Source organism: Oncorhynchus masou, chromosome 29, assembly GCF_036934945.1.
Source record: "Oncorhynchus masou masou isolate Uvic2021 chromosome 29, UVic_Omas_1.1, whole genome shotgun sequence".
Lineage (NCBI taxonomy): Eukaryota > Metazoa > Chordata > Actinopteri > Salmoniformes > Salmonidae > Oncorhynchus > Oncorhynchus masou.
This window is the reverse complement of record NC_088240.1, coordinates 83,388,031-83,410,960: the sequence shown is the minus strand read 5'-3', so window position 1 is coordinate 83,410,960 and position 22,930 is coordinate 83,388,031. Positions and strand designations below refer to the sequence as shown.

At 42.8% G+C, this 22,930-nt stretch overlaps 1 protein-coding gene, 1 non-coding gene and 1 pseudogene across 3 annotated transcripts; 1 reads left to right on the top strand and 2 right to left on the bottom strand.

Annotated features, from left to right (window-relative positions):
* Positions 1-2,589: 2,589 nt before the first annotated feature.
* On the bottom strand, positions 2,590-6,529 carry LOC135520802 (H-2 class II histocompatibility antigen, E-S beta chain-like). Of its 2 annotated transcripts, none has more exons than XM_064946596.1 (5): positions 5,172-5,552; positions 3,739-4,011; positions 3,331-3,612; positions 3,104-3,217; positions 2,590-3,010 (listed from the first exon to the last, which is right to left on the bottom strand). In XM_064946596.1, the coding sequence occupies exons 1-5, from the start codon at positions 5,200-5,202 to the stop codon at positions 2,955-2,957; spliced, it is 756 nt and encodes a 251-aa protein (XP_064802668.1). In that variant the 5' UTR covers positions 5,203-5,552; the 3' UTR covers positions 2,590-2,954. The 2 variants fall into 2 exon arrangements, with proteins under 2 accessions (XP_064802668.1, XP_064802667.1); XM_064946595.1 differs by lacking the exon at positions 5,172-5,552 and adding an exon at positions 6,267-6,529 and having other exon boundaries at positions 2,591-3,010.
* Positions 6,530-7,652: 1,123 nt separating this feature from the next.
* Positions 7,653-9,415, bottom strand: LOC135520803 (H-2 class II histocompatibility antigen, A-Q alpha chain-like; annotated as a pseudogene).
* Positions 9,416-11,948: 2,533 nt separating this feature from the next.
* Positions 11,949-12,021, top strand: trnat-ugu (transfer RNA threonine (anticodon UGU)). The gene has a single exon. It is a non-coding gene; the product is annotated as a tRNA-Thr (tRNA).
* Positions 12,022-22,930: the final 10,909 nt, after the last annotated feature.

Sequence of the window (22,930 nt, the reverse complement as noted above, 5' to 3'; positions counted from 1 at the left end):
CTGTGACTGCAAAAAAAGATGACCTGGAACACAAACCAATCCTCTGGCACGGAGTGTCTGCTGGTGCTAGACTTCTGTGTCCTAGCCTCCTTTCCTGTGACCTAGCGTAACCTCTTTTCCTATGTCCTAGCCTAGACTCCTTTCCTGTGCCTTAGCCTCCTTTCCTTGATTTGCACTGATCTGAAAGCAAAGGATGAGTGAAAACAATATGGAGGATGTTTTCTTTCAAATGGCTTTCATTATTTTATTTTATTTTTTGTGTAAGTGTCCATGAAGGAAGGGAAAGCATGAGGAAGTAATTTGACTTATAGCCTTATATAGCTTTTCGCTAATATAGACATTTATAAACTGGGTAGTTTGGCTTCTGGATGCTGATTGGCTGAAAGACGTGGAATATCGGACGGTATGGTTGCTTTCCACTGCTTAGACTTTGCATGAATCAACCAACGGTTGCATGACTGTCGACTGTGTCCATCGACATGTCATCGACTGACAGAGTGCTATAACATGTGGTTAGCTGAAAGGTGAAATACCTATCTAGGTGTTGTAAGATCTGGCAGCGTCTAAGCAGTGGGACATGACGTGAACTACGGGTATGATGCAACATTTCTCGTTTACAGTCATATTTATGTTGGTAACTTGTTTATGATAACAATAAGGCCCCTTGGAGGTTTGTAGTATATGGCCAATATGTCACTGCTAAGGGCGGTATCCAGGCACTCAGCGTTGTGTCGTACTAAAGAACAGCCCATTGGCATGGTATATTGGCCATATACCACACCTCCTTGGACCTTATTGGTTAAATATAGCCTACCCCTTGCGAATCTATCAACAAATACCCAAACAAATGAAAACTGCAAAATAAAACAATTTTAATTAAAGACAAAGCCAAGTTAACAATAACATCAGTTGCCAATACAAACAAGAATTAGAATCAAAACCTAAGGATGAACAATTCCATAAACCAATCTTGTTTGTCGCATCTGAAAATTCCTTACAAAATTATATCCCAGATCTAACGTCTCAGACAGGATGTGGACATACAGTGGCTTGCGAAAGTATTCGGCCCCCTTGAACTTTGCGACCTTTTGCCACATTTCAGGCTTCAAACATAAAGATATAAAACTGTATTTTTTTTGAAGAATCAACAACAAGTGGGACACAATCATGAAGTGGAACGACATTTATTGGATATTTCAAACTTTTTTAACAAATCAAAAACTGAAAAATTGGGCGTGCAAAATTATTCAGCCCCTTTACTTTCAGTGCAGCAAACTCTCTCCAGAAGTTCAGTGAGGATCTCTGAATGATCCAATGTTGACCTAAATGACTAATGATGATAAATACAATCCACCTGTGTGTAATCAAGTCTCCGTATAAATGCCCCTGCACTGTGATAGTCTCAGAGGTCCGTTAAAAGCGCAGAGAGCATCATGAAGAACAAGGAACACACCAGGCAGGTCCGAGATACTGTTGTGAAGAAGTTTAAAGCCGGATTTGGATACAAAAAGATTTCCCAAGCTTTAAACATCCCAAGGAGCACTGTGCAAGCGATAATATTGAAATGGAAGGAGGATCAGACCACTGCAAATCTACCAAGACCTGGCCGTCCCTCTAAACTTTCAGCTCATACAAGGAAAAGACTGATCAGACATGCAGCCAAGAGGCCCATGATCACTCTGGATGAACTGCAGAGATCTACAGCTGAGGTGGGAGACTCTGTCCATAGGACAACAATCAGTCGTATATTGCACAAATCTGGCCTTTATGGAAGAGTGGCAAGAAGAAAGCCATTTCTTAAAGATATCCATAAAAAGTGTCTTTTAAAGTTTGCCACAAGCCACCTGGGAGACACACCAAACATGTGGAAGAAGGTGCTCTGGTCAGATGAAACCAAAATTTAACTTTTTGGCAACAATGCAAAACGTTATGTTTGGCGTAAAAGCAACACAGCTCATCACCCTGAACACACCTACCCACTGTCAAACATGGTGGTGGCAGCATCATGGTTTGGGCCTGCTTTTCTTCAGCAGGGACAGGGAAGATGGTTAAAATTGATGGGAAGATGGATGGAGCCAAATACAGGACCATTCTGGAAGAAAACCTGATGGAGTCTTCAAAAGACCTGAGACTGGGATGGAGATTTGTCTTCCAACAAGACAATGATCCAAACATAAAGCAAAATCTACAATGGAATGGTTCAAAAATAAACATATCCAGGTGTTAGAATGGCCAAGTCAAAGTCCAGACCTGAATCCAATCGAGAATCTGTGGAAAGAACTGAAAACTGCTGTTCACAAATGCTCTCCATCCAACCTCACTGAGCTCGAGCTGTTTTGCAAGGTGGAATGGGAAAAAATGTCAGTCTCTCAATGTGCAAAACTGATAGAGACATACCCCAAGCGACTTACAGCTGTAATCGCAGCAAAAGGTGGCGCTACAAAGTATTAACTTAAGGGGGCTGAATAATTTTGCACGCCCAATTTTTCAGTTTTTGATTTGTTAAAAAAGTTTGAAATATCCAATAAATGTCGTTCCACTTCATGATTGTGTCCCACTTGTTGTTGATTCTTCACAAAAAAATACAGTTTTATATCTTTATGTTTGAAGCCTGAAATGTGGCAAAAGGTCGCAAAGTTCAAGGGGGCCGAATACTTTTGCAAGGCACTGTAGATATGATGAAGTTGGCCACTCGGCGCCTTGGGAGTTTCTGGCTGCAACCTCTCCTCTCCTCCAATGCAAAAGGCCTGGGAGACTGAGAAGACATTGTGCTTGGAATGATTAAGTGGTAGTCTGGGTACCAATCTTTTTAGCTGACATTCCACTACTTGACCTCCTTGGCATATGTTACGGAAAAGGCAACAAGAAGTGGAATGTTAACTAAAAAGACTGGTACCCAGACTAATTAAGTGGGTTCAGATCACAACCTTCAGAAGGCAGACTGGTGTGGCCCACTAGATGGTGCCATAACTTTCTGGCAGCGCCATGGTCGGCACCAACACTCGTCCTTCTGAAAGAGAATGAAAAAGATAAAGTTGCATTTCAAATTTGGACTTGAAAAGTATTTGGTTGTTTTGACATAGAATAGCCTGTGTCTCCTCACCAGTAGATTTCTTCCTGTAGAAGATCAGTCCAGCTGCTATAAAGACCACCCCCAGCAGCAGCCCACAGGTCCCAATCACCATCTTATTCTTCTCAGGACCAGGCATGGAGGGGTCTGTAATCACACAAACAATTAAGACATACATCTTATAATAAATAGACTTTTAAACCCTCCCTCCCAAGCACTCGTATCTCATTCAGACACTCCAAGTCCACACACAAACTTACCCCAGTCATACAGTTTGGGCTCAGTGAGGCTGAAGTGCTCCACCATACAGGTGATTCTCTCTCCAGGTGTGGGTGTGTACTCCAGGTGCGAGTGGATCTGGTAGGTCCAATCCCCATTGACCAGCTCCTCTGTGGAAGTCACATTTGAGGTCACTTCCTGTCCGTCCCTCAGCCACGTCACTCTGATGGGTTTGGGGTAGAAGTCGTAGGCGCTGCACACGAGCATGGCCAGGTGTCTGGTACTGAACGGCTCCACTGACCTCAGCCTGATGTAGGGCTCAACTGGAGAGGGAATAACATACTGGGTTCTTCAGGGCTCGCCTCACGCTCTTTTCATGATGTTCATCTATCTCATCTAGTATGTACTCCTCCTTATCACTACCATTGAGTATGTACTCATTCACTCACCTGCCTTATCTAGTAAGTACCCATACACCACAGGAACGTTGCTGCTGCAGTATTTCTTCATTTCGTCTCTCCTCGCGGCCAGAAAAGCAGGGCCTTTGCAGGCCGTTTCAGTGAAGTTCTTCATCCATTGTGTGTAGACCGTACATTTCTCTGTTGTGCTGTTGTATTGTCCCAGTAACTTCTTGTTGCCGTAGACCTGCAGCAGAAACTCAATATCACGGGGCTCCTCGGAGCTGAACCGACACCTCATCTCAAAGTGTCCAAAATAGCCATCTGTCAAATAAACAGTCACAAACAAGATGAGATCTGGAGGCCTCGTTTCTCTTCTTTCATAATATCATCTGATCAACAGACCAAAGAAAACAAATACATTCTGTGGATTTCACTCTTTATGTATCTTTGTCTATAGAAATATAAGATGGAATCATTCTTTATCAAAATACAAACATGTTTAGTGCACGATTTCATCAGTGCACGATTACAAGAACGCAGAGGATGACACACTTTGACCACTATATACTTAAATCAAGGGTGAAATTGTAGTGTAGATATTGGAGGGGGTGCGACGACGACGAACAGCAGACCAGTGGGTCCTCCCCTGCAATGTTTTTGGACATTTTAAAATGCATTTCCTGCGATTGTACACTTGACATCACTTATGTCTCTCGTGAGGGTTATTTGGAGGGTTATTTTGAAAACACAGTATAAGTGGAGAGTTGAAGGTCCCTCCCCCCAAAATAAAAAAATGAATATAATTTTTAGGGAAAACAAACTTTGGGGGTGGGGGGAGAGAAACAGCGAAGAGAAAAATGTGCAGCTTTATACTGCTATTCTACACATTTTGTCATGAATAAGAGACAATGTTGAAGTTTGTAAGGTGATTTCTTGCAATTCTACACATTTTGGGCAGAGAAAAAAATGCTATTTTATAGCTCATCTCATGCTATTCTTCAGATTTTTTCCCCTTCAGTTTTAAAGCAGGTTTCCTGCTACTCTACACATTTTGACATGAGGCTGAGAGAAAATGTTGCCATTTTAAAGTAACTGTCCAGTGAAAATCTCCCTTTTAAAAGTGAATATTCTGTTAACTCATTCTGTTGTTGGGGTACACCCACACCATTCTGTTGATGGGGTACACCCACACCATTCTGTTGTTGGGGTACACCCACACCATTCTGTTGTTGGGTTAAACCCACACCATTCCAAAACTGTATGGAAAATGATTTCACACTCATTGTAATTAATTATATATCATATAAATCTGGAAACACTGGACAGTTACTTTAAAAGTAAAATTTGGGCAAAACCCCCAGCAAAAACAACAGCTTTAAACTGTATAACTGATCAACCCACCATCATACCAGGTCATGTAATGTTTAAAAAAAACTAAAATGGATGAATAAGATATTTGGCTACATTTGGCAATTTCTTACCGATCTCTACAGCTTCCATCCAAAAACACATCCTGTGAAATGATATCAATACATACTGGAGTTATTCCTAAAGAAAATAATGTACTTTTCACTCTGTACATTTTCCCTGACACCCAAAATGATTCATTACATTTTGAATACTTAGCAGGACAGGAACATGGTCCAATTCACGCACTTGCCAAGAGAACACATGGGCATCTACTGCCTCTGATCTGGCAGACTGACTTAACACAAATGCGTAATTTGTAAATGACGTCTGAGTGTTGGAGTGCGCCCCTGGATATCTGTCAATTTTAAAAACAAGAAAATGGTGCCGTCTGCTTTGCATAATATAAGGAATTTGAAATTATTTACACTTTTACTTTTGATATTTAAGCATATTTTAGAAATTATATTTACTTTGATACTTAAGTATATTTAGAACCAAATACTTTTAGACTTTTACTGAAGTAGTATTTTACTAGGTGACTTCCACTTTTACTTGAGTAACTTTCTATTAAAAAAGTATCTATATTTTTACTCATGTATCACAAGTGGGTGCTTTTTCCACCACTAGACTTCAATCTCTTCAGTCTCTCTGTACAGAGACCACAAACAACAGCATTAATGTTGACTATCCCTTCAGTCTCTCTGTACAGAGACCACAAACAGCAGCATTAATGTTGACTATCCCTTCAGTCTCTCTGTACAGAGACCACAAACAACAGCATTAATGTTGACTATCCCTTCAGTCTCTCTGTACAGAGACCACAAACAGCAGCATTAATGTTGACTATCCCTTCAGTCTCTCTGTACAGAGACCACAAACAGCAGCATTAATGTTGACTATCCCTTCAGTCTCTCTGTACAGAGACCACAAACAACAGCATTAATGTTGACTATCCCTTCAGTCTCTCTGTACAGAGACCACAAACAACAGCATTAATGTTGACTATCTCACCACTACAAGTGTCTATAATGGCAGTCATTTTGCAAAGCTCAAGACGATAACTGAGACTTTGGACTGACTTTGTGTATCTTGATCAATTCAAAGTCATTCTGTGGTTCCTGTCAAACCTGATCACATCTATAGGACAGGAGCAGATTTTTACTCACCTACTCCAGACAGAGAGGAGAAGAGAAGCAATAGGTGGATGGACGAGAGATTCAGCACAGACATGTTTACTTCTCAGAACGAGAACAGAGTTAGATACGTCCTTCTGTGTCTCTATGTGGTTAATGTTGGCCTGTGTCTATAACGGAACGGAATGAGGAATCAGATTGGATGGACCAATGTCAGTCCAGTAGGGAAACAGCTCTAAAGTCTTTCAGGAAGTCATGTTATAATATTGCTATGCTCTCTCTCTCACTAAGCATATCACAAAGCACTGCAATTCATGACTGATGTGGAATTACATTACCAGCTAAAATATTGCAATCAGATTACAAATTCTTTTGAAAAACTAGATTACTTCTCGAATTACTTTTAAATTCAGAATCGATGTTTGTGAAAAAATACATTGACACTTTGTTTTCTCAATTTCATTCAATTCAGCGTTGAACAATTGTGCAAGTTGAAGTTTGTCCGCCTGAGCGGGTATGACCAGAAGTCAGAGACCACTATGACACACCAAATGTGTTGGATGGATCCTTTGTCTTTTTCTAACACCTCTTTATTAAAGGGAAAGTAATGCAAAAGTAACTGAACGTAATCTGTTAGTTTGGGTAATTCACAAGTTACGCTACGGATTACAATGACACTTAACTAGTAACGGATTACATTTAGAAAGTAACCTACCCGACCCTGTTTATGATTATTGATTTGACACCAGGCAAAGTCCCATACCAATTATTGCATACAATAAAACTCTTATTCCTGTCACTGTGTGTAAATATTAACCAACCTACTACTTTAGTCTTGTTTGAGTCTCTATGGTATTGGTCCCACAATAGCTCAGACATGCTCTCCCATTCTCACTCACAGTTTCAGTACATTGTATAAAAACTTCATACTTCCTCCTGTTTACCACACAACTGATAGTTAGTTGATTTAGATGCACTATTGTAAAGTGGCTGTTCCACTGGATGTCATAAGGTGAATTCACCAATTTGTAAGTCGCTCTGGATAAGAGCGTCTGCCAAATGACTTAAATGTAAATGTAATGTAAATGTAGTAAATGGTGAAATGACATTAAAGTTTGATCATGTAAGTTTTGATGACGGAGGGGGGGAACTACCCACTTGCAGTGTACAATGTAAAAGACGGGAACAATTAATGAATGTGATCCATTCATGTGTCTATTATTGTTAAACGTCTCAGGTTGGGTGCATATTTATGATACCTTTGATTGTTTTCCGAAAAAAATATTTAAGATTTTATTGACATGCAAAAAATTAAACCGTTACAGAGTAGTTAATAATATTATTTGCACTGGCGTACCACACACTCTCTGCACCCCCCCCTCTCTCCAAAAGAAAAGGTGGGTACACCCTGGAGGTCAGCCCCCCCCCAGATAACATATGAACATGTCATAAGCCATGGCAAAAATGTTTAAAATGACAGGAAATTAGCTGCTAAACTTCAACCTTTTCTCTAAGCCTCAGAGCAAAATGTGTAGAATAGCAGGAAATGTGCTTAAAAAATGCAAATTTCTCTCTGTCCCATTGCAATATGTGTAGAATTGCAGGAAACTAGCTTTAAAACAGCAACACTCTCTCTCAGCCTCATGGCAAAATAGCATGAGATTAGTTATAAAACTGCCTATTTTTCTTTGCCCAGTGGCAAAATGTGTAAAATTGTACGACGTTAGCGGTTTCCCCCCTCAACAAAAAATATGCAACTGCGGTACGCCACTAATTCTGTCACATTGTTTACCTACAACTGCAAAAGAGGATTTTTTAGATTTCATATATGTCACAATTCAGTTAAACTGTTGTCCTTTGACGTACAGGAATGTTCCGGTAGCCACTCCCAACAGTCCCAGAGTCAGGCCCACTCCACAGAATACAGCAGGACCAGCACTGGACCCACTCACCTCATGTATCTTACACTCTGGGGGACAAGAGGAGAGCGGTGCCATCAACACATTGAAGAAATACATATTTCAACTATTATATATTACAGTGGCAATAGTTTGAGGAAACATTACCCTGAGTTTCAGATTTTCTTATATCTGATAGGCTTCCAAAGACCCAAGATAATTTAATAAATACCCTATTTAGAGAAACAGTTTCTCACCCCAGAACCTGGTTTTGGGGTCCTCCAAGGCTGTGTGCTCCACAGTGCAGGCATAGACATCCCCTCCTGTGGAGTGAAACTCAGGCTGGAGAACTGGTGGAACGTTCCATCTTTATTAGGATAGTACCGACTGAGAGACGCTCCCTCAGTCACCTCCAGGCCATTCTTGGTCCAGTTGACTTTGACAGGCGGGGGGTAGAAATGATTGGCAAAGCAGATAAGGGTGTTCTCCACCCCCAGCACCTCCTCAGCCCTGGGGTAGATGGTGCTCTCAGGGGCATCTGGGGGGAATACAACCACTAGCTTTAAAATCAATCTCTCACTGTAATACAGAAATGTCACTTTTCATCTTCGTTTTAATTATTGTCATAAAGTTGATTTGCTCTTTACCTTTTACCTCAGGTGGACACTTTTCTTCTAATATCCAAAGAGCCAAGGCATCCTGACACAATCGTCTGCCTTTAACGGCATTCTTGTAGAAGTTACGAACAGTGGAGCTTGGGAATGGCCCCAGGAACTCAGGCAATGTCCAAACTTCCTGTCCACTCTGGAAGTCAGCATATACCACTTCCTCCCCATCCATCTGAAGCTCCGCCTCCGCCTCCACCTTTGTCTTCTCAAGACAGCCCTGCACATAGACGGTCTCATGAGGAACTGGAAACCCAAACAGATAGCATACAAGTTCAGTTGAGTGATAAATACACCAAATCATTTACATCAGCTTCAATCTTTACAAAGTGATTGAACCAAATACTGGTTCAAAGTCTATTTTAAACCGTTATTACACTTCATATACCCAGTACCTTGAATAAATTAATATGACCCTGGCCCTAATTCAAATGGCATTAAAATCCATAAAATACTTACTTTCTGCCGAAGTGCAGACGACCGCAGTAAGAACGACAATTGCCACAGAGAGGTTCATCTCTCAGTTCGTGAGCGTGTGGGAGAACTCTGCCGAGAACAAGGCACTGACAACTCCAGTGCTGGTCCTTCCTCTCGTTTACAGATAATAATGCTGAACATGCATTACCTAGACTAGAACCAATCAGAACATTTATTTCACTCTCACTCTGTATCCATGAGGAAACAGTTTACAGACCAGGTGTCTCATTTATAAAACTGGGCGGGAGATTCACGTCAAAAGGTGGCGTACGGACAAAACACAGAAAGTGTTTACATACAAAAATATTCTGATTTTTAACAGTGCGTATGCAAGTCCCACGCCGGTTTTCCGTTAGAAATCACAATCAACTCGAAATTTGGCGCATGTGAGCGAGCGTCTTGTCCCACCCTTTTAACGGCCATAGTTGCCTATGAATAGTCACTGACTGCATGACAACAAATCCCGACAAAAAGGCAATAAAAAAAAACATTTCACCCAGTGTGAAATGGAAGTTCTTGTAGGGGAGGATGAAGAAAGAAAATATATGCTTTGGTGGACATAGTGGGGCTTTACATGTGGCGGACGCTGTGGATGCTGCTGGCTCAGAAATGAAAAGGTGGTCCGACAAAAGTGGAGGTCAAAAGGTGCATCGCCTTACAGTGTTCTGCCACGGCGGAGGAAAGGACACCGGAGCTCAACCCCCTTGCCGGTATTATAGGGGAATCCCTCCTGAGTAGTGACGGACATGCAAGACGCACCGGATGATCCAGGTACGTAAATAGTATTCACACGTTTGAAAAGAATAAAGCAGATGCATTCAAGTTGTTCAAACATTTACACATTCTATTGTTTTTAGTCTGCGTGTTCCAGCGGGTTCGGTGGCGCTGCAGAGCGGGAACTGAGTGTTCTGAGTGCCCCCAGCCCCGGCGTCTCCACTGCACCTTGTGCGTCAACCCTCCAGCAGCCGTGTCCTCACAGATGCAGTCCTGCAAACGCAAAGAGACACCATCAACGCTGTTAACGAGGTTGCCAAGGAGTTTAAGTGCAGGCACGGCTTTGTTAGTTCTGGTGCTTCTCTGTAAAGTTGGGCCCACTACAACACAGATCCAAGAGAACAGCTCTTGGTAATGGGAACCAGCTCATAAGCCACTCCTCATCATTGGCCAGTAGATCTTGCTGTTCTCTGATAAGCCGCTCTCGCCAAGCCGCTCTCCATCTTCCAACAGTGCCAAAGCAGCTATTGTGCGTCATTACGCATTGTAATTGCATGCGTTTTAATAACCATCCATGTGATTGTCAAAGCTACCCAATTGCGTAACACCTTCAGGTGTGGTAATTACCCTGACTGTAACTGATAGTTCTGCGCAACGAACATGTGATAACAATATGAAACTGTGCACTCGTATCTGCCCGACTGAGGCATCGTAAACGGCTTCAGTTTAAACAGAATTTGGACTGTTCACTAGTATTTATGAGAATACATTTCATAACATTCATGTATTGTTTAATAATTACAGATCCAATTAAATGATTCCCGATTAAACTGGACCACATGAGGGGTTCTTTGCAAAAACATATCTCCGTTTGTATTTATCCTAAATCGTGTCTTTGGTGTGTGTGAACTCCAGGTAACTCATACCATGAGGTAATATTTCGATTTATTTCACACATTTGTATTAATTTCAAAGCGTTTCTTGAGTTTCCATCCTTCTGCCATCGGCGTCGTAGTTTCTCATTTCTCGAGTTTGTGTGTGTACATGTGGGCCAAAGTATCCATGGAGGACCGCACATTCTCCCGTCGTTTTTTTATTTTTATAAATCAAAGTTTGCTTAAAGTGACGTACGCCTTCTGTGCGTAGCAACGTTTATAGAGGACTCTGGCACTATGTTTAAGCAATAAGGCACAAAGGGGTGTAGCATATGGCCAATATACCACGGCAAGAGCTGTTCTTATGCGCAAAGAGGAGTGCCTGGATACAGCCCTGAGCCGTGGGATATTGGCCATATACCACAACCACCAAGGTGACATATTGCTATTATAAACTGGTTACCAACGTAACTCAAGCAGTAAAAATACATGGTATCATACCAGTGGTATATAGTCTGATATACCATGGCTGTCAGCCAATCAGCATTCAGGACTTGAACCACAGTTTATACTCTTGTTTTAAACACTTTATACCACCAGGAGGCACTGTCACATCACCTACTGTATTTCTCTATTTTAGAAGGCAGGATAAATCCAGTCTTCTTCCATTAGCTTTTTGATCAACCCTTTGAAATCTTGTTTGTTTTTCCTGGCCCAGTCAAGAATTTCATAAACAAAGCTGTCTGAATGGTCAAACACAGTTCAAACTAGACTGAACGATAACAGAAAGACACAAGCCGAGATCCAGCATAATCTTGTCTCTCTGGGTAGCTCGGAGTAATCTTTCTGCCCAACTGTCATTGATAAGCCTCAACCTTGTCTTGGGTCTTAGTATATCTCAATGTGGTACTCACTTGATATAATTTACAATGGCGGTTCGGAAGGCTTTGTGGGATCACACCGGCAGGTATCGTTACTTGTATTTATATAAGGAGTCTGACATATTACTGAGGTGTGGCATCTGCACTGTAGCCAGTAGGGGTGTGGTATTTAAATAGCATATTCTCTGCATTGCTATACAGGTAAGGCTCTATAGCTCAGTGGTTAGAGCACTGGTCTTGTAAACCAGGGGTCGCGAGTTCAATTCTCGCTGGGGCCTGACATATTTTGGCCCAGCTGGTTTGTGACCCTGAGACCAGTAGCACCTGTTGTCATGCAGCAGCCATTGTACTGTTGCTCTCTACAGTTAGCCAGCAACTCAAACTAACCCAGCCCTGGAAAACACATTATGAAGTCTCTTCTCTACTTCATCTCCCAGTTTTGCTCCCAAGCAAAAGGATAACAGCGTCCGAAAGAGAAAGTCATCTTTCAAAGCTGTCAAATCTCATTACAGCAGGTGATTACAGAATGTGGCACAACTAGTTTGTTCAGTAAGGATGATAAGTATTTTGTTTTTTAAATACATTAAAAAACAGGTAACAATATGTTGAGTGTTACCTTACAGAGGGCAGATAAAACAAGTAGCAACACTATCATCATACAGCAACACAAAAAACACAAATATAATTTCAGACAGATCAAGGAGCAATCATCATAGGAAGGTCAAGTTATTCACTCTATTGTTTTTCCTGTAGACAACCAACTCAGATGTGTAGACAGTAGCTAGCTCAAAATGTCTGTGTAGACAGTAGCTAGCTCAAAATGTCTGTGTAGACAGTAGCCAACTCAAAAGGTCTGTAGACAGTAGCTAGCTCAAAAGGTCTGTGTAGACAATAGCTAGCTCAAAAAGTCTGTGTAGACAGTAGCTAGCTCAAAATATCTAAGTAGACAGTAGCTAGCTCAAAATGTCTGTGTAGACATCCCCATCATGACGTCAGCCAGATTGGGAGTGATAGTCTCTCGACACTAGAGGCGCTTCCCTTGTTGTCGAAAGGGGGCCAAAGTTATCCATTGGATCCCTCGCTCTGTAACAGTCCCTGTTGGTCCCTCTCCTTGAGAGTCTCAGACACCTAGACATTGTTCCCCATAATGGTCAATGTCCCTCCCAGGCCATGACAGACACACGCTGAACTCCCATCTCCCAGCAGGCCTTGCGGTCAGGGTACAATGCAGGTGGCCTTGCGGAGCGCCAGGTAACCGGTGACGGCGTCAGTGGGGAGCAGGCGCAGGAAGGAGAACTCCTCAGATGACGTGAACCTCAGCTTGGTCTGGGGGTCAGTGTAGTTCGCCTGACACATGGACACATAGCATAATGCAGAGTGAGTGTGTGTGTGTAGTTCACCTGACACATACAAAATGACAACAGCTCACAGAGAGTCCATAAACATGTGTGAAGACTGTATTTGTGTCAGTTACTCACGGGAGTCCAGAGATGTCTGAGTATTTCTTGGCTGGCTTCAGGGAGGGAGGGGCATCGATGCTGTAGTCTGAACACAGCAGGCTCAAAGGTTAAATTCAGGCAATCAGAGAAGGCTCAGAAAGAATCAGGTCAGAAGTAGCTTATAGTTACACAGCCGTCTGTTAAAATCCCCAAAATGGCTATTCATTTTCACTGTAAACATCTTTCAAAGCAGAAACATTGACCCAAAACATCTTTCATACACAAAGTCAGACACACTCACAATTGGGGTCATTGATCTTCCAGGGTAGAGTCCGTTCCACTGCAAGAATCTGTTTCAGGTTTTTCCAGGTCCGGTTCTTTTTCCTGCTGCAGCTCCCCTATCCCTGAATGCTGTAGAAAGGGGGAGAGGAGTGAGGCCAAGACAAGTGAGGGAAAGACAGAAAATGCTCTATCAACCAGTTATCATTTCACAAGTGTCCCCCCAGTCTGCTCACCACAAATATTGGGTCTTTGAAGGGCAGGGTTTGGCTGCTGGTTCCGTTGTGGCTGGACCTACAGCGTCAGACACACCCACTGCCTTCCCCTCAGACACTGCCTCCACTGCAGTCACCTACAGGGTCAGTTTAGCAGAATGCAACATTTTGGAATGTTTAGATAGAAATATGCCAGTGTAACGGATGTGAAATGGCTAGCTAGTTAGCGGTGGTGCACGATAATAGCGTTTCAGAGACCATGACGTAGTGGTTCCCCTTGCTCTGCAAGGGCCACGGCTTTTGTGGAGGGATGGGTAACAATGCTTCGTGGGTGTCAGTTGTTGATGTGTGCAGAGAGTCCCTGGTTTGAGCCCGGGTATGGGCGAGGGGACGGACTAAAGTTACACTGTTACACTATGTTTATACAACATGCCTCTCTGACATGTAAAATAAGTGATCATGTAGGCTCTATTCATGGCATTTCTATCTGCAATGTTGTTTGGCAACTGAACTTGGCCCAGGGGACAGCTCAGCTGTTACATAACTAGCTAGATCAACCAGTTTGGACAAAGTGCAGCCAGCATTACAACCATTATGTAATCTCCCTACTTTTCAAGTTTTTTGAGTGATCTTTGGTGTTTAGAAAAACAAAAAAGAGATTAGAGTTTTTGACTGCAGAACGTAGATCATAGTTTTCAGTGGGACTGATCTGGAGATGATGAATACGAGGTTAAAAAGTGGTGAAGTGAGGCTTTAACCGCGCACCCTAGTCATGGACTGTTCTCTCTACTACCTCAAGCCTAGGTCCAAAAGGCTTCATAACAGCTTCTACCCCCAATCCGTAAGACTCCTGAACAGCTAATCAAAGGGCTACCCAGACCCCTCTTTTAAACTGCTGATACTCTCTGTTTATTACCTATATATAGTCACTTTAACTCTACCTACATGTACATATTACCTCAATTACCTCAACTAACCGGTGCCCACGCACATTGACTCTGTACCGGTACCCCCTGTATATTGTTACTTGATATTTATTTATTATATTGATATTGTTATTTTACTGCTGCGGATTAACTACACTATATTATTTAATTACTTTGATTTTCTATTTTTTACTTAACTTCTTAAAGCATTAAGGGCTTATAAGTAATCATTTCACTGTAAGGTCTACCTACACCTGTTGTATTCGGCGCATGCGACAAATACAATTTGATTTAACTGTATTTTTTGTAATGGGAGGACCCCTTACCACGACCAACAAAATTATTGTTACTATATCATCGAAATCAGATCAACATTTGAATTGGTCTGTCTATTCCTCTGCATATGTAGTAGCCTTCTAGCTAGCTAACTAACTAACTAGCTAGCTTCGGGGAAACTACCTGTGCTTGTGTCGGGTTTGCGATGGGCTGAAATTTCTTCTTCTTGCTGTTGTTCCCACTGGCGAGTACAGCAGGAGAGGTGGCGGTGTTAGCAGGTCTCTTCTTACCGCGGAGCCCGGCCAGGCTAGAAGCCAAAACCAACGTCTGTATTTTACCAGCTGGCGAAGCCGTTACCCTGACCGCCCCTTCTACACCCGGGCTATGGTTCGGAGAAGCCATTTCTCTGTAAATGATTTACGCAAAAAGACGGTTAAAATGTTCATAAACACATGTTCTATTGTCATTGAAAATATTTTTCTCGCAATCACTTCCGGGTCAAAACTAGTTCTAACGGCCTTCTTCTGTAAGGTTTTATGGCAGACTACAACCTACTCGTGTTTTTTGCCGCCATCTACTGTTTGGCTGTTTGTCAGCCTACTATTCTGCATTATTAATTCATTACGCTGTGAAGAATTTCCCTACCAACTAACCCAACAACCTCACCACCACCACAGGACCCTATCTGATCCTACACCAGGCCAACAGCCTGGTAGGACAGGACACTATCACTAACAGCTTGTAACTCTTCTGCAGTACAATCACATCAGTGGCTGCTGCTGAGGGGAGAATGTCAAGAACATAGCAAATGGAATGGCATCAAACACCTGGAAACCATGCGTTTAAAGTATTTGATACCATTCCACGGATTCTGCTTCAGTCATCACCCCGAGCACGTCCTCCCCAATTAAGGTGCCACTGTAACCGATGTGAAATGGCTAGCTAGTTAGCGGTGGTGCGCGCTAATAGCATTGAGCCCTTGAAGTAGTGGTTCCCCTTGCCCTGCAAGGGCCACGGCTTTTGTGGAGCGATGGGTAACAATGCTTCGTGGGTGACTGTTGTGTGCAGAGAGTCCCTGGTTCGAGCCCGGGTATGGGCGAGGAACAGACTAAAGTTATACTGTTACACCACCAACCTCCTGTGAATCACGTACACCCAAATACTTATCTGCAGGTGCCACCACAACATCTATCCTCTGTGATTTACTGCTGCGGCTCATTTACTGTAGTCTTCTTCTACTGTTTAACTCTAAAATTCTATTTGGAGAACAGTTAAAACAAACAAAAATGTCCCCCAGACATTATCACCACAAAATTAGGTTTATGACTCTCATCGTACACAGCCTACTTGTGGAACAGTGCAACTTGAAATAGATGCATAAAACACGCCAAGGCCGACGTCAAATACCCACATCAATGTGAAAGTAACCGGAGCAGAAAACAGCTGACTGCGAACGCAGACGATGCCACAGACGATGCCACAGACGATGCCACAGACGATGCCACAGACGATGCCACAGACGATGCCAGATAAATCCTACAGATGCATTGAAATAAAATGCATACGTTAAAGGAATTACTTAGGCCTACAATCGACAAGAACGCATAAAGACAAACAAAATCGACCAAGGAATGAAGAAAAACCTACACATTAAGGCGGCGCCTGTGATTCAGCACCGCTGAATGGACAGCGCCTTGGTCAGGTCGACATAGTGGAGCTCCGTGGGGTGTGACTGTCCAGTAGCCAGCTAGAATTAGGCTATTCACTTTAGACATTTTCTGGGCACATTTGAGTAGCCTACAACGCTTATATGAAAATCATAACTGGCACATAGATCTTTAGAAGTTGTAGGATCAATTGTAACTCATGAAAAAGGTTTCAGACCCCCTGCTCTAGGCTATATGAAGGCATGCTTGTGGAACGGAGCATACAGTGTACAATGACAGTTCCCACCAAATGTGTTGCTCTGCATTCAGAGATGTTGCTTATATTGTGTAAGGCCAGCTGATGTTTGTATTTGCCTGTCTGCATTATTCACCAGGGAAGTGAAACATTCTGCGAATATTGAAGCATTGCATCAACAAGGTGTTTCTGAGAATATTAAAATGTGTCAAACGAACAAGGCGGCTTGGATTATATTGAAACATTTTGTATCAACAAGACTACTCTGAGAATACTAATATTGCAACATCATAGGCAACACAGAGGCGGCCCACAAACATTTCCCCCCTGCCAGCTTGTCTCTGTCTTATATTATAGTGTGGCCTACGCAGCATTCATTATATCCAACAAAAACAGCTCCAGATCTACACTAGAGCTAAATAACTTAGCAATATTTCATTAAGTTTTGCCAGCAAGATTGATCTATTTGAATATTCAGGAAGATGGTCAAGCAAGACTGATAGAGGGATAGGTGAACATACATTATACCGGGGCAGGTAGGCTACAGGTAGAGATGCAGGCAGAGGATGACGATGTAGGTCTACAGCAAGAGGTTTAAAAAGTTCGCCCAACTAGGTAATCAATAATGATAAATTATTTCCATTATCATTCTGTCACTGCATGACAATGCACATTTGTTACAGCCAACAATCATTTGTTATTGTCTTTGAAGCCAAAAACAAGACATGCATTTGTGGGAAATGCTCTAAATAGCAAATTGTTCAGTTGTTTATTTTCATACCAACAGGCTTACGTGAAACCAAAATTGCACTGGCCTACTGGGTGAATAAATGAAAATAACAATTAGGCATACAGCTATCACAACAGATATTTTTAAATAGCAACAAAACAGCTTTTGGTTTCGAATGGTCAACATCAACGAGGGCTCCCCACCTCCCAATTAATTTAACCTCTGGCTATCAGATTAGAACAAGGTTTACAAGGCCATGTTCAAATGCCAACGTCAAATCCAAAGCAATTGGCGCACTGCCTAATCAGCTAACAGGCAAAGAAAATGGCACTGTCTCTCTGCTTTCTAAAAGTGACAGAAAATGGCACCGTCTCTGCACTCTGCTTTCTAAAAGTGACAGAACATGGCACTGTCTCTGCACTCTGCTTTCTAAAAGTGACGGAACATGGCACTGTCTCTGCACTCTGCTTACTCAAAGTGACAGAACATGGCACTGTCTCTGCACTCTGCTTACTCAAAGTGACAGAACATGGCACTGTCTCTGCACTCTGCTTACTCAAAGTGACAGAACATGGCACTGTCTCTGCACTCTGCTTACTCAAAGTGACAGAACATGGCACTGACTCTGCACTCTGCTTACTCAAAGTGACAGAACATGGCACTGTCTCCGCACTCTGCTTTCTAAAAGTGACAGAACATGGCACTGTCTCTGCACTCTGCTTACTCAAAGTGACAGAACATGGCACTGTCTCTGCACTCTGCTTACTCAAAGTGACAGAACATGGCACTGTCTCTGCACTCTGCTTACTCAAAGTGACAGAACATGACACTGTCTCTGCACTCTGCTTACTCAAAGTGACAGAACATGGCACTGTCTCTGCACTCTGCTTACTCAAAGTGACAGAACATGGCACTGACTCTGCTTACTCAAAGTGACAGAACATGGCACTGTCTCCGCACTCTGCTTTCTAAAAGTGACAGAACATGGCACTGTCTCTGCACTCTGCTTACTCAAAGTGACAGAACATGGCACTGTCTCTGCACTCTGCTTACTCAAAGTGACAGAACATGGCACTGTCTCCGCACTCTGCTTTCTAAAAGTGACAGAACATGGCACTGTCTCTGCACTCTGCTTACTCAAAGTGACAGAACATGGCACTGACTCTACACTCTGCTTACTCAAAGTGACAGAACATGGCACTGTCTCCGCACTCTGCTTTCTAAAAGTGACAGAACATGGCACTGTCTCTGCACTCTGCTTACTCAAAGTGACAGAACATGGCACCGTCTCTGCACTCTGCTTTCTAAAAGTGACAGAACATGGCACTGTCTCTGCACTCTGCTTACTCAAAGTGACAGAAAACATGCACAGGCTGGTAGCTGCTGTATTTTTGTATTTATTAATAGTTATTTTATTGTGATTTTTCAGGGGGTGCTGCAGCACCCTCAGCACCCCTACTTCCCGCGGCTATGCTCTGACTACTCTGATCCTGGCAACTTTAACCTGCCTCTCTCACCTGACATTTCCAATCGCCAGCACCATGGGCCCCCCAATGTTTACACACACCACTTTTTTCACCGTTTCCACACATTCCTTTGTGTCATGTCCTCCTGCACACTTCTCACATCTAGGAATCTCCCACCTACACACTGCTGCAACATGAGCTTAACATCTGAAATAAACTTAGTGGGTTCTGCACAAATGGTCTCACAGGATAACTGACACATCCTAACTTAACTTCATCAGGTATAGACTCTGCATCAACACTCAGCAGAACAGACAGTCATCTGTGTTTCACCATGCTCTCCACCGGCTATGAGTCACACCAAGCGGCAGGCGTCATACACCGGGAATCTTCCATTTCAGTTGCTCCTTCTAAACACAATGCTACCCCAGTTATCACTCCTTTCAACGGCTCCAACCTTTGGGATATGGAGGTGTCATAATACCCATAAAATCTAGCGGTCAAACACGGAAAGGGTTCCAATTGTTATGTTTCACTATATTGGATCACTCCAATATATTGGTATCCGGTATCACTCCGCGGAGGAGGGATACATCCGAGGTGAGGATTTACATATTTACTCCCGTGTACACCTATGTCACGGCTGGGGTCCGTACCTATATATAGACCCCATTGCCTCGGCACACGTTCTCTACATCATTTTTGAGGCGCACCAGCACCGTAGAGGATTGGAGTGATCCATATAGCTCACATAACCGTGGTTACATACGCAACCTTTGTTATGTTTCATTATATTGGATTACTCCAATATATTGGTATACCCGTACCAGATTAGTCGGTGCTAGAGGGACCTGGCCAGCTAGCAACAAAGTCCCAGTGCGGGACCGAGACACATGGGCCGTCAGTTTGGAAGGGGGGTCCCGGCACAGTCCCCGGAAGGGGTGGTGACGCCCAGGACCGTTGAACCAACCGCAGAGGGAGGTGCCACATTTACCCGATAGTACCTAGAAAAGGTGCAAGAGGAAGCCCAGCTGGCCGCAGCACCGAGAGGGGCACTCCTCTCAGTAGAGCCCAGGACGCAGTCACACCTCGTGTTGAATGTGCCATTACAGATCCCAGCACTGGCATGCCAGACAGATTTTTAGAAACACTTAAAATAAGGGCTGTATTTATATTTGGCTCTATTTAGGCTACAATTCAAAAATGCTAATTAGCGTCAAAGTAGACATCATACAAGACTACAAATCCCTGCAAGCTCCTGCATGTCATCTCTAGGACATCACCTTTGCTAACAGGTACATTTAAAGAAATGTAGCCAATTTACTCATTACTACATTAGATAGTTAATCCAGAGATTCTTACCTTTGCCTCTATTCGGCAGTCTTGTCCAGATCTTGATGGCATTTGTAGTTCTTTATGATGGCCACATTATCAGCAAATTAACATTTCATTTGTTGGGGGTAAACACAGGCAAATACACTGATAAAAGCTTGTCCAAGAGACATTTACATGGTTATTAAAACGTCATGCCAGGGTAAGCATACACAAAACATAGTTCTTATTTTGTGTTTCTAAAATCTCCTGTGAGAAAAATGAATGTTGGAAAAAATGATTGGAACCATTTCCCTGTTTTGTAGGTTTTATGGGTATTATGACTCATAATGTGGTACTCTATTAGCATCTCCCTAACACAGGGGTAAACTACTCCATTTATACTTCCGCAAACCTTCCAAGAGGCCTTCAAAATAAAAGTTGTATTTTTTGTGTGAATTACTTGCAGACTAGAGGCTGTGTTGCGTATTGCTGCATTTTACAGGCTGTTGTTCACATTTTGGTCCACAGAAAATGGAGGAAGGGGAAATGTTAAATTTCACCACCACCTAACCCTGCACCTATACACTTGCCGCATTCAAAACAACTGTGAATTGGGAACTCTGAAATCTCTGACTTCAGACTTCGTTCAAGACAACTGGGAAGTTGGGGAAAAAAACAATCTCAGACTGGGAAAAATAGTTTGGAATGGTCCAAATCAGAATTCCAAGTTGGAAACTCAGGCATCTTTCTAGCGCTCCAACTTTCCGGCCTGAAGATCACTGACATCATGATTTGACCTTTGAGTTCCCAGTTATCTTTAAAGCACCAACTATCCCCCCCAAAAAGAACCCACCACCCCATCACACTACTTTCACACTAAACAATCCTACATCAGGCCTGGGAGGATGGAACCCCTTCTTTCAAGACTCCCTGTAGATCTTCTGCACTAAAATCTATCACACCCAAATATTTATCCCTGCTGCAACTACCACATCTATCTTCTGTGATTTCTGCACCATCAGCATAGAGCGGTTGATCACAATGTCTAGAAATGCTAGAAATCCAACATTACTAAAACTCATCCTCTCTGGATCTCTCTTCAGGCCGACTCACTGGGGGCTCCCAGTCAAATCACTCATCCTTGGGCTCTTCCCCCCAACTCAAACTCTGGTAATCTCAACCCTTCGCTCTCTCACAGGGCTCTTTGGATCACCTGCTGCATGGGAACATAGTCCCTTGCAAAAGTATTCATCCCTCTTGGCGTTTTTCCTATTTTGATGCATTACAACCTGTCATTTACAACCTGATTTCATGTAATGGACATACACAAAATAGTCCAAATGGGTGAAGTGAAATTAAAAAATAACTAGTTAAAAAAAAGAAAAAACAGAAAAGTGGTGCGTGCATATCTATTCACCCCCTTTACTATGAAGTCCCTACATAAGATCTGGTGCAACCAATTACCCTCAGAAGTCACATAATTAGTTAAATACATGATCTGTCACATTATCGCAGTATATATGCACCTGTTCTGAAAGGCCCCAGAGTCTGCAACATCTCTAAGGGTAACCACCAAGCAAGCAGTACCATGAAGACCAAGGAGCTCTCCAAACAGGTCAGGGACAAAGTTATGGAGAAGTACAGATCAGGGTTGGGTTATAAAAAAAATATCTGAAACTTTGAACATTTCACTGAGCACCATTAAATCCATTAAAAAATGGAAAGAATAAGGCACCACAACAAACCTGCCAAGGGAGGGTCGCCCACCAAAACTCACGGACCAGGCAAGGAGGGCATTAATCAGAGAGGCAGCAAAGAGACCAAAGATAACCCTGAAGGAGCAGCAAAGCTCCACAGCGGAGATTGGAGTATCTGTTCATAGGACCACTTTAAAGCCATACACCCCTACAGAGCCGGGCTTTACGGAGGAGTGGCCAGAAAAGAAGGCATTGCTTAAAGAAAAAAATAAGCAAACACGTTTGGTAATCGCCAAAGGGCATGTGGGAGACTCCCCAAACATATGGAAGAAGGTACTCTGGACAGATGAGACTAAACTTGATATTTTTGGCCATCAAGGAAAACGCTATGTCTGGCTCAAACCCAACACCTCTCATCACCCCGAGAAGACCATCCCCACAGTGAAGCATGCTGTTGGCAGCATCATGCTGTGGGGATGTTTTTCATTGGCAGGGACTGGGAAACTGGTCAGAATTGAAGGAATGATGGATGGCGCTAAATACAGGGAAATTGTTGAGGGAAACCTGTTTCAGTCTTCCAGAGATTTGAGACTGGGATGGTGGTTCACCTTCCAGCAGGACAATGACCCTAAGCATACTGCTAAAGCAACACTAGAGTGGTTTAAGGGGAAACATTTAAATGTATTGGAATGGCCTAGTCAAAGACCAGACGTCCATCCAATTGAGAATCTGTGGTATGACTTAAAGATTTCTGTACACCAGCGGAACCCATCCAACTTGAAGGAGCTGGAGCAGTTTTGCCTTGAAGAATGGGCAAAATTCCCAGTGGCTATATGTGCCAAGCTTATAGATACATACCCCAAGAGACTTGCAGCTGTAATTGCTGCAAAATGTGGCTCTACAAAGTATTGACTTTTGGGAGGGGGTGAATAGTTATGCACAC

Bases quoted from the DNA above. Each gene is read 5' to 3' on its own strand.
- LOC135520802 (XM_064946595.1), bottom strand. From the start codon at position 6,330: ATGTCTGTGCTGAATCTCTCGTCCATCCACCTATTGCTTCTCTTCTCC. The intron at 4,012-6,266 runs GTGAGTAAAAAT...TTTATTTGACAG, and splicing joins CTCCTCTCTGTCTGGAGTAG to ATGGCTATTTTGGACACTTT. The intron at 3,613-3,738 runs GTGAGTGAATGA...TTCCCTCTCCAG, and splicing joins GTACTTACTAGATAAGGCAG to TTGAGCCCTACATCAGGCTG.